General features: G+C 36.4%; 1 protein-coding gene across 2 annotated transcripts in view; it reads right to left on the bottom strand.

Moving 5' to 3' along the window:
• Positions 1-12,309, bottom strand: part of ADAM9 (ADAM metallopeptidase domain 9) — a 96,742-nt gene that overhangs the window by 60,977 nt on the left and 23,456 nt on the right. For both annotated transcript variants that reach the window (XR_003587124.2, XM_004021791.5), the window contains exons 5-8: positions 7,351-7,427; positions 5,486-5,681; positions 3,907-3,972; positions 2,880-2,951 (exon numbers count right to left, since the gene is read on the bottom strand). Coding sequence is in view for 1 of the 2 variants with exons in the window: in XM_004021791.5 (XP_004021840.1) it covers positions 2,880-2,951; positions 3,907-3,972; positions 5,486-5,681; positions 7,351-7,427 (411 nt within the window). In the remaining variant the exon portion in view is untranslated. The remainder of the gene's footprint in view (positions 1-2,879; positions 2,952-3,906; positions 3,973-5,485; positions 5,682-7,350; positions 7,428-12,309) is intronic.

The following is a 12,309-nucleotide window of genomic DNA, read 5'->3' as shown; positions in this document are numbered from 1 at the left end:
TGTTTCCACTGTTTCCCCATCTATTTGCCATGAAGTGATGGGACCAGATGCCATGATCTTCGTTTTCTGAATGTTGAGCTTTAGGCAACTTTTTTGCTCTCCCCTTTCACTTTCATCAAGAGGCTTTTTAGTTCCTCTTCACTTTCTGCCATAAGGGTGGTGTTATCTGCATATCTGAAGTTATTGATATTTCTCCGGGCAATCTTGATTCCAGCTTGTGTTTCTTCCAGTCCAGCGTTTCTCATGATGTACACTGCATAGAAGTTAAATAAGCAGGGTGACAATATACAGCCTGGACGTACTCCTTTTCCTATTTGGAACCAGTCTGTTGTTCCATGCCCAGTTCTAACTGTTGCTTCCTGACCTGCATACAGATTTCTCAAGAGGCAGGTCAGGTGGTCTGTATTCCCATCTCTTTCAGAATTTTCCACAGTTTATTGTGATCCACACAGTCAAAGGCTTTGGCATAGTCAATAAAGCAGAAATCAGTACATTATAAACATTCAAAATCACTATCATCATCATCATTATGTTTGGTATTCATATTAGAGATTAAATTTTTCCACATACAAGTGGTACTGTATGACATTTGTCTTTCTGTGTCTGACTTCACTCAGTATGATACACACTCTTATATGTGGACTCTTAAAAAAAGAGGGTACAAATCAACTTATTTACAAAACAGAAGTTGAGTAAGGTGGGGGAAATCAAACTTATGGTTACCAAGGGATAAGGGGGGGAGGGATAAATTAGGAAATTGGGACGGACATATACACTGCATATAAAACTAACGAGGACCTATTGTATAGTATAGGAAACTCTACTTTATACTCTGTAAAGGCCTATATGGGAAAACAATCTGAAAAAGAAAGAGTGGATATATATATAACTGATTTACTTTGCTGTATACCTGAAACTAACACAACATTATAAATCAACTGTATTCCAATAAAAACTTTAAAAAGGAACATGTATCTAATTCTTCAATATCTCCCACTAGATGAATAAACTCTAAAATCTCAAACCAAATCCTTCCCTCTGTCTATCTCTCTCTCACACACAGAGTCATATATGGTTTCAGAGCAGGAGACAGCCTTATTTAAAATAAGTTTCTTTGAGATTAGTTGTTTGTCAGTTGCCTCATTTGCTATTGTTTTCGCCCATTCAGAAAGCAGTCTTTTCACCTTATTTATGGTTTCCTTTGTTGTGCAAAAGTTTTTAATTTTAATTATATCCCATTTGTTTATTTTTGCTTTTATTTCCAGTATTCTGGGAGGTGGATCATAGAGGATCCTGCTGTGATTTATGTCGGAGAGTGTTTTGCCTATGTTTTCCTCTAGGAGTTTTATAGTTTCTGGTCTTACGTTTAGATCTTTAATCCATTTTGAGTTTATTTTTGTGTGTGGTGTTAGAAAGTGATCTAGTTTCATTCTTTTACAAGTGGTTGACCAGTTTTCCCAGCACCACTTGTTAAAGAGATTGTCTTTACTTCATTGTATATTCTTGCCTCAAAGAGACACAAGTACCCCAATGTTCACTGCAGCACTGTTTATGATAGCCAGGACATGGAAACAACCTAGATGTCCATCAGCAGATGAATGGATAAGAAAGCTGTGGTACATATACACAATGGAGTATTACTCAGCCATTAAAAAGAATACATCTGAATCGGTTCTAATGAGATGGATGAAACTGGAGCCTATTATACAGAGTGAAGTAAGCCAGAAAAAAAACACCAATACAGTATACTGACACATATATATGGAATTTAGAAAGAAGGTAATGATGACCCTGTATGCGAGACAGCAAAAGAGACACAGATGTATAGAATGGACTTTTGGACTGTGAGGGAGAGGGAAAGGGTGGGATGATTTGGGAGAATGGCATTGAAACATGTATACTATCATGTAAGAAACGAAGCGCCAGTCTATGTTCAATACATGATACAGGATGCTTGGGGCTGGTGCACAGGGATGATCCAGAGAGATGATATGAGGTGGGAGGTGGGAGGGGGATTCAGGATTGGGAGCTCATATACACCCGTGGCAGATTCATGTCAATGTATGGCAAAATCAATACAGTATTGTAAAGTAAAATAAAGTAAAAATAAAATTTAAAAAAATAAAATAAGTTTCTCAGCAAAAATTCAAAGATCTCTGCATAAGTGCCAGAGAACCTCAGTCTATCTACTGTGAAATAAAAGTCATATTTTATGGCAAGACAAGAAAAATTTACACAGAAAAATTTTTCTCTGCCCTTTGGCCTCCTCTCTTACCCCACTGTGCATTTCTGTATCTGCATAAGGCATCAACCAAACCTCCCCATCGGCAGAAATACCTGCTCAACCATAAAGAGCAGCATTCTCCTAACATAAAAAAGGCAACTCCTTAAAGATAACATTCCTTCTTAACCTTGCTAGGGCCATGATGATGCTTAGGTCTAGATTGTGTAAACTGTCAATAATACCTCATTGAATGCACATTCCTCTGTCTCAAAAAAACTTAATAACTGTGCCTTGACTTCTAATGGGAAAAACAGTTCTCAGAGCTTTCTGAGATGCTCTTCCTGGGTTATAATCCTCAAATTTGGCTTGAATAAACTTCTCATTTCTTTCTTAGATCAACTGATGAATTTCTCCTCAACACAAAAGATAAAGTAGATGCTAATCTGAAATCTCGTTTGTCTCACTCTCTCTAAAATTATACTTTCCTTATAAACATAGAAAAGTTACAAAACAAATTCGAGAGCAAACCCCAGAAAGACTGATTATTCTATCCTCTAGAATAATCACAGCTCCAAATCAGACAATTTTAAAATTCTATTCAGAGGCTGTGAGAGGAAAGGACAGAATAATCCCAGCTGATAGAAAATAAACTTACACTATCCAAGTAGTTGGCTAAACTTATCATCTCTTCTCGCACTGCAGTCTGGTTTTTTCCCATGTTATCATACTGAAAAGCAAAGAAGAAAATTCATGATCACCAAAGCAATATAAGAAAAAAAATTCTGTAATCTCAGGATAGGAATCCAAATATTTTATTTAAACCATTTTCTACCTATGTGGAGAAAGTAATGAGAAAAAATATTTCAAGTCTCCTTTTTTTATCACTTGTCCATCATATTCTACTGGAACCTTTTAATACATTATCTGGGACAGAGTTCATGCTTATTCACATTCCCTTATGTTTCTTTCTACACTTGAGGATAATGAACCTATAACGAACAAATAAGAATACATTTCTATCTCCTAAAAGTATGGCTTATTATTTTCCAGTCTATATACAATAAGGGTTTTTTTAAAAAACCATAAAGATTCTCAAAACTGACTCTGCAGATTACAAAAAAGGACTTGTCAGTTGTGTTAAGTTTCTGCAAACAATTTGGTTCACAGCAACAGCAAAGCTGGCAGAAGTCAGATAAAACATTTCAAATATTCTATAGGTTAAAATATATAGCAGTTATATCTAAAATTAATAACCTTGCAAATGCTGAAATAAATACGAAACTTTTCTTAGTTGAGTAAAGCACAATCTTAAGTATAAATAAGGAAAATGTCCTGTGTTATCCTGTATAATGAAATAAATAGTAAATGCTAAGCTGACCCATTCTCCTCTGCTCCCTTCTGAACTTATCATCTAAACTCTGCTCCCTCCTAAGAAGGGAGAAGTTTAACATTTGCAAATTACCCAAAACAAACAGTGGAAAAACATCACCAGTAAAAATAAAGATAGAGGTAATGTTAATGCTACATTCAGTTCTGGATATATTACGAATATCATGTATAAATATTACAGGGAAAAGTCATTTAACAAAAATCAATACAAATATATTTCATATTTCCTTCATGGGATCCTCACTTCTCATCTTCTTTTCATGAAAAAGGAGAAAAACTGTCACCAATCCTACCTTTTCCTTCTCTACAACAATGAACAACTCTACATAGCGGGTCTGTGGCAAGACGTCTCTTTTTCTCTGTCAAAAAAAACACAAACACCATAAAGGAAAGCAAAAAGTTAAAAGACTACAGTCTTCAGATTACATATAAGACGACTATGTATAAGACTCCTATTTTTAACACACAATGATCTTATCCTAACCTCTAGTCACTTGTTTCATGTCTGCTAAGAATTTCATAAAATGATTTTTAACACATCCTACATCAATAAGACCAAAAGACATGTGTTTTTAAAAGTGATATATGCCATCTGTAGTGCTCTGAGAAAAATTCTAGTTAAAAATAACATGAGTTATTCAAGTTTCCAAAGGTGAATTATTGATTCTCTAATATCAAAACTATACACACATACACATATTTTAATTAGATGCCCTACTAATCCACTAGAGTGGAAAAAAGAATATCTGCTAATAACCCAAGGAAAAGGAAGGACAAGGTCTGCACTTTATTTTCTTGTTCTTGTCCTTTATTTTTTCCCTTCCAGTCTTATTGAGTTACAATTTGCACTGACATACAAGGTTGCTACTTTTAAAAAATGACTAGTTTTGTGATTTTCAAAAACTTACATAAACTGTCCATATGTGCTCAGCCACTCAATTGTGTCCAACTCTTTGCAACCCCATGGACTGTAGCCCGTCAGGCTCCTCTGCCCATGTGATTCCCCACGCAATAATGCTGGAGTGGGCTAACATGCCCTCCTCCATAGGATGTTCCTGACACAGGGATCAAACCCACGTTCTCCTGCATCTTCTGCATTGGCAGGAAAATTCTTTACCACTGCGCCACCTGGGAAGCCCCCATGTAAAGTACAGAATGAGCTAAAATATAAGTGTTTTCCAATGACTAAACTTAAAAAGAACCATCCAAGAACCAAAAGAATGAATGGCAGAACAGATGATGAAAACAATGCCATAAATTAGTATGAGTTAATTAAAATACTCTAGAAGAGGCACAAGCCTCTTGTAGAAGCACAGTGACATCATCTCATTATAGAGAAAGCTGCCTTTGTCTGCAACTGAGGTTCCTCTGGTCCCAGAAACAGCTCAGGTTAAGAGACCCCTCTTAAGAGGAAGCCAAGGAATCCTAAAGAAGTCTCAAAACAGGGATACCACGAGTGCCCCAGGAAAACATCTGAGATCATTAAAGTCCTAAAACTCAATCTCTCTCTTTCCCTCTCTGTCTCTCCCTCTCTCTCACTTTAGAGCTCCAGTCTGTGTAAAGGGTATTCACATTAAAAAGTCCACTGCTCTCTCAAAGTCATGGTAATGGATTATTAGAGGGCAATGACAAAAAGAAATATAGTTACTGTTTAAGACTTAAGCCCTCGTTTCCAAAACACAGAAGTCTGACTGTATTCAACTTTGTGGCAGGAACTACATATTACTCATCTTTTTATCCCCTGGTACCCATCACAATGTCTGGCACAAAGCTGGCAAAGACACAGTAATAATAGGTATTGGTTTAATGCACAAATAGATGATTGTTTTAAAACCTGAGTCAGAGCCATGAAGAAATACATTAGCTCCTTACTCGAAGCAGCTGAGTGATGCTAGGATGCTCCTCTTCTTCATCCTTTGTGGTTTCTTCTTCCATAACTTTGTTGGAAACCCCACATTTCAGAGGCTCTTGGTGGACATCATCCATTCGATAAAAGATGTGCTCAAAATGAGAGCTGTTCTGCAGGGGTTCAATCCCATAACTCACATTTTCTATATGCAGCAAGCCTCTAAGTGTTGTATTACACATATACAGTTTTTTAGGATGGAAAAAAAAATACACAGGAAAAGGAATTAAGAAACATGAATTCAAGTCCTAGTTCTTAACATATGTAAGAAGGGATAACATGGTGTTGAGAAAAATAGAGAGGTTTTAGAGTTGGGCAGCCCTAAATTAAAAGCTCAAGACAACTATTAACTGGCCTGAAAGTTACTTAACCCCTCTGTGAGATCACTGTATAAAGAAAGGCAATTCAGAATAGTGGCTTAAAGTGTGAAGTCTGGAGGCCAGAGGACCGAAGTTTGAATCCTAAATGTTTCCTACTAGCCGTAGTAGACATTCTCCCTAGAGTTGTCCTGAAAACTATTTAATGAGCACAAAAAATACTTAGGACACTGCCTGGTACACAGTAACTGTTCTACAAGTGTCACAGCTTAGATGGAGATAGTACTCATCGCCATCTCATACAGTTTGCTTGAGAATTTAAAGTAATATTTATTAGTTCAATTAATCATGTAACCAATCAACCAGTCCAGTGTGATATTGCCAGGCCCCTCATAAATTTAATATTATTATCACTTCACTTGACACATGGTATGATTTCTCTGAACCTCAGCTTGCTCACCTAAATATGGAAGCAATCAACCCCTTCTCACAGTCATTATGAGACTTAGATGAAAGAACAGAAGTAAAAGTTATATAAACCTAAAAGGTAACAAATTTAAAGTATGCTTTTTTTTTTAATTTATTTGCCTTTTATTGAATGATAATTGCTTTATAGAATTTTGCTGTTTTCTGTCAAACCTCAACATGAACCTGCTGTATGGCTCAGGAAACTCAAATACTTTATATTTTTATTACATCTTACTCTTGCTGTTTTATAAAGATGAGTGGAAATTGAAAAAAAAATGCAAACAACACAAATGATAAGAAATGTAGAGGTCACAGATTTAAATCAATTGAAACAAAAGTAGAGCTCATCAGTCAATCCAAAAGTTGCAAATTTCTAGCATCAAGTTGACAAGTACTGGCCAAAACAGGAGAAAATAAAGAGCACGTATAAAACATGAGTTACTGCCGGGAGCCAGCACGAGGAGTCCCGCCCGTAGCAAAGGTCATGAGGTTAAGGGGTCCAACAGGCAAAGGCGAGTCTGGCCTTAAGGGAGCCTCACTGGATTTTCTCAAGCATCTACCCCCAAAACCAGAGTCTGTCTGCTGTACTGCATTATGCTTTTTGCTTACGCTTCTGACATTAACAGGGGCTGTCCCACCACCACCTTTTTCTAAGTGAAGTGAAGTCGCTCAGTCGTGTCTGACTCTTTGCGACCCCGTGGACTGTAGCCCATCAGGCTCCTCTGTCCATGGGATTCTCCAGGCAAGAATATTGGAGTGGGTTGCCATTTCCTTCTCCATAAAGTATGCTTTATTTTAAAATAGCAAAATTTATTTAGTGGTCTCAAAAAAATGAAATTTATTTAGGTACTAAAATTCATCACCTGTAATACTGTCCTAAATAAACATGCCAAGAATGACATCTGAAACACAGTTAGAAAGACCTTCAGCAACATCAAAGTAAAATCTAAATTTAAGTACCCTAAAATGACTTGTGCTGGAGACAGAGATAAGTAAAGGGAAAAGAATTAAGGGAATGAAAAACTGCTGATAAAGAAGTTCCTTACCTGAGTCCGAAACAGTCGCTGAGTGCAATGGATGAATCGTAAGTGCCCTCCACATATCCCCGATAATGACAATGATTCTAAATGATTTTAAAAAAAGTGTCATCTTCAAAATACTATTACCTTGCTGAAAATCATCATAGAGAGTGCAGAACTAAAAGTTATTTAAGGCCAATCAACTAAACTTTTTATTCTATTATTGGTTTAATCACTAAATCATGTCTGACTCTTGACAGGCCATGCACTGTAGCCCGCCAGGCTCCTCTGTCCGTGGGATTCTCCAGGCAAGGATACTGGAGTGAGTTGCCATTTCCTTCTCCAATTCTATTATTGGCATCCCATAATTATCACATGGCAGTCTTTGGACTATCTTCAGACTGTCTATCACCCTATGGGTACAAAGAATTTGAATTTCTGCCAAATTTTTAAGGCAGAAGTCCAGAGGATACTAAGTACAAACAACTCTACCCCAATAACCTTTAAACCTAGAAGCGGAACACGGCAGCATAATGTCATGTTTAACATTTTCAATCACAGGTAAGAAGACACCACAGCAGCCAACTGAAATCCAGTACAGAAGAGGATCTTGTGACAGACTAATGACACCAAGGGGGAAAACAATTCAGTACACAGCAAAAACAGTGGCTTGGACTCTTTTTCTGCCTAAGCATATTGATTATATTATTGTTAATTATACATTTAACCATCTTGATAAGTTAAAGACCGTTTATTCTTCATTTTGAGCAAGAAATTGACCAGTGGAAATATAAGCATATCACTTATTAATATCAGATTTTTTTAGTACACAAGGAGTTTTTATTTTTTTCCTCTCTTTAAAACAATTGTAAAGCACTGGGAGGAAAAAAAAAAAAAAACAGCCAAGGGGAATAGGAGAAGGAGGAGGAGGACTAAACTTGCCAGATATTATTACATATCACCAGCCCTTAATAATTAAAATAGTAGGGTCCTCCTATTATACAGAGTGAAGTAAGCCAGAAAGAAAAACACCAATACAGTATACTAACGCATATATATGGAATTTAGAAAGATAGTAACGATAACCCTATATGCAAGACAGCAAAAGAGACACAGATGTATAGAACAGTCTTTTGGACTCTGTGGGAGAGGGCAAGGGTACGATGATTTGGGAGAATGGCATTGAAACATGTATAATATCATATATGAAACAAGTCTCCAGCCCAGGTTCAATGCGTGATACTCGATGCTTCGGGCTGGTGCACTGGGACAACCCAGAGGGATGGTACGGGGAGGAAGGAGGGAGGGAGGTTCAGGATGGGGAACACGTGTATACCTGTGGCAGATACATGCTGATGTATGGCAAAACCAATGCAATACTGTAAAGTAATTAGCCTCCAATTAAAATAAATAAATTTATATTAAAAAAAAAAAAAACAGTAGGGTCCTGGTGGTGCATTAACTGAGAGACCAACCAGTGGAGCAGAACACAGTCTCAAAACAGATCAAAATACATGTGGAACCTTATATGATAAAAGTGGTCATCTCAAATCACCGAGGAAAAGATGCACTTGTAATAACTGGTGCTCAGCCCACGGATTAGACATTTGAGAAAGGATAAAAGTAGATCCATACTTCACATCATACATAAGAATAAGCTCCAGGATGGGGTGGGGAGGGAGGTTCAAGACGGGGAGATACATGTGAACTCATATGGAAGAAAACAAATTAAAAGAAGAAAAAGCTCCAAATGGATCAAGAATCGAAACACTAAAAAAGATGAACCTATGCAAGAACTAAAAGAAAACGTAGCTGAATTCCTCTTTAACCTGGGGTAGAGAAAGACTTTCTATCACTCAAAATCTTGCTGTAACAGGAGGAAAGACCGATCATTTTTACTGTATTAAAAAAATAAAAAAGATTTTAAAACTTCCACATTAAAAGAAACACCAAGAAAAAGTAAAAAAACAACTCACAGACTAGAGGGAATTATTTGTAACTTTTATCATAGCTAAAACTATACTACAGTATAATACAAAGAACTTTGAAACTTTAAAGGGGAAAGATTAAATCCAACAGAAGATGGTGCAAAATGACACAGGATGCTTGGGGCTGGTGCACTGGGATGACCCAGAGAGATGGTATGGGGAGGGAGGTGGGAGGAGGGTTCAGGATTGGGAACTCATGTATACCAGTGGCGGATTCATGTTGATGTATGGCAAAACCAATACAGTACTGTAAAGTAAAATAAAGTAAAAGTAAAAAAAAAAGAGTTGAACAGACAATTTACAAAAGGTATAAAAATGCCCTTATATAAATGAAAAGACTTCAGTTTCACTCATGATAAAGTAAGAACCCGTGCATCAATGCTGATGTAAACAAATAAGAAGGAAAAACTTGACAGGAGAAACAAATACAACAGTGCATATAGAGGCACTGATGAAGTTAGGAAATCACCATTTCAACAACCACCATAACAACTGAGGCAAATATTAAATACTGAAGCCAGTGAGTAAAAATTTGAGAAGTAATGGGATAGTTACAAAGCCTCAAAATATCTAGCCAAAAGATTAACTAAAAGAGCAAAAACAGTAACTTCACAGAGAAGAAACTGAGCAGACAACTCCTTAATAATCAACGTTAACACTGTCAGTGATAAACTAATTACAGGACATGCTCATGATACGATACAGGGAACCCTTCAGGGTGGATCCCTGCCAAAGGTGCATAACCTGAATCTGATTGTGAGTAAACATCACACAAACTCAAACTGCAGGACATTCTACAAGACGTCAGCCTGTACTTCTCAAAAATGCCCATGTCATGAAATACAAGGGAAGACCAAGGATTTCCAGACTAAAAGAGATGGAAGACTGCTTGGTGCAACACATGAACTTGAATTTCCTTTCACTATACAGTACATCATTAGGGTAATGAACTAAAACAAACATCAATAAGGTCTGTAATTGAGTGACAGTATTGCTTCAATGTTAACTTCCTAATTCTGAGAACTATACTATGGTGACTTCTTTTGAAGTTCTTGTTTTTAGGATATTTACACTGAAATATTTAAAGGGTAAAAGGACACCAGGTGTACAACATGCTCTTCAGGGGGAAAAAATAGAGAGAAAAGGATAAAGTACGTATGATAAATGTACTCAGAGAATCTGGGTGAAGGGTACACATGACTGTTTTCTATTATTCCTGCAACTAATGTGAGAATTTCTGAAAAAATTAAAAAATTATGCACTAAACAACACAGGCTAAATTTCAATATTTTACAGCTTTTTCCAGTGTGGGGTTATTTACAACCACTGTTTTTCTTTCTAGCACTTTGAAGTTAAAGTCTAGCTTTGAGTTTGTCTTCTCACCAGAGGGAAAGAAATATCTCTTCTATTACAGATGGGGTAGCACTTATGAAATAGTAACACAGTAACTCACAAAATTAAATTTTTGTGTTAAATTTGTTAGCAAAGCGTCTCACTTCAATTACTATAGAAGGGCTCATCATTTGACATGACTGAAATTTAGCACTTGATCACTTAATCTACCAGCTTGATGGTATTTCTTTAATAACTTGGTTTTATTAAATCTTTAGTTTTTAAAAAAACAACAAATCCTATTTTGCAAGTTTGCAAAGCACCTAATTGCATCCGATGATTATAGTAAAGGTAAAATGGCATAAAGCCAGAGAGCTTGAGACAGTCTTTTCAGAGCAAAGGAGCATTCATTAATAGAGGGAGTAAGTTAAAGCACTTTCTAATGCATTTGCAAGGCACCCAAAGGTCTAAGACTAATGCTAATTTGGAATTTTGACTTCACATACCAACTTATATCAAGTGGTTATTAAAACTGTGTTTCTTTGTAAAAAATATGGCCTTGCAGAAGACGCTGATGATGAAAGCCACATGAGAGATTTACAAATTAATTTAAATAGAAGAATCACAAGGGAAAGCATCTACATTTTTCAGTGTGACTTAACTGTATTTTTTAATTTATTTATTTATTTATTTTACTCTACAATGTTGTATTGGTTTTGCCATACATTGACTTGAATCCACCACGGGTGTATACGTGTTCCCCATCCTGAATCCCCCTCCCACCTCCCTCCCCATCCCATCCCTGTGGGTCATCTCAGTGCACCAGCCCCGAGCACCCTGTATCACGCATCAAACCTGGACTGGCGATTCGTTTCACATACGATATTTTACATGTTTCAATGCCATTCTCCCATATCATCCCACCCTTGCTCTCTCCCACAGAGTCCAACTTAATTGCATTTTCTGAACATTAAACGTCTATGTCATCATGATATCTCACAATGTTGTCACACACAGAAAAATCTTAGTACCAAAGTTTTAATTGCTAGCTCAGATCCACAGTCACAATTTTGTCTGAATTCAAAATTATTCCATTTTTATCTATCTGAAACTATCTATATTCAATAGCCAATAAGTGAAAGGCTTCATTTGTCTTAGTTTATATTTTTCAAACACCCAAGAAAACATAATTAAATCGTAATACTTTATAAAAGTTGCATAAATTTCCATATAACTAAAATCTATTTTTAGCATATAAACTTTCAATAATAGTAACAAAAAATATTTACTGAGTTCATAGTTGTTGGACTGACTAGTAAATATCTTACCAGTATTAACTCATTTAAACTTCTAATATCCACATGAAGTTATAATTATTATTACCATTTTAGGGTGAGGACACTAAGGCACAAATAGGCTAAAGACACTTGACCAGCAAATAAATAATAGAGACAGGAATCAAGTCCAAGCCGTGTGTGTCACCAAAATCCAGGCCAAGAAACCTCTCCAAGAGAGTAAGAATGCCTTTTTAAAAAATCACTGCCTTCATTGAGTGGTATAAATTATGTGGTCTTTGGTCTTATGCTATAGTAATCTTCAGAAGGATGACTGGATGGATGGATTGATGAATGGATGATCTGCAGTCCAGTTAATGCTATCCATACAT

Source organism: Ovis aries, chromosome 26 (assembly GCF_016772045.2).
Source record: "Ovis aries strain OAR_USU_Benz2616 breed Rambouillet chromosome 26, ARS-UI_Ramb_v3.0, whole genome shotgun sequence".
NCBI lineage: Eukaryota > Metazoa > Chordata > Mammalia > Artiodactyla > Bovidae > Ovis > Ovis aries.
Note: the sequence above shows the minus strand (reverse complement) of the source record. Positions and strands in the feature narration are given on the sequence as shown.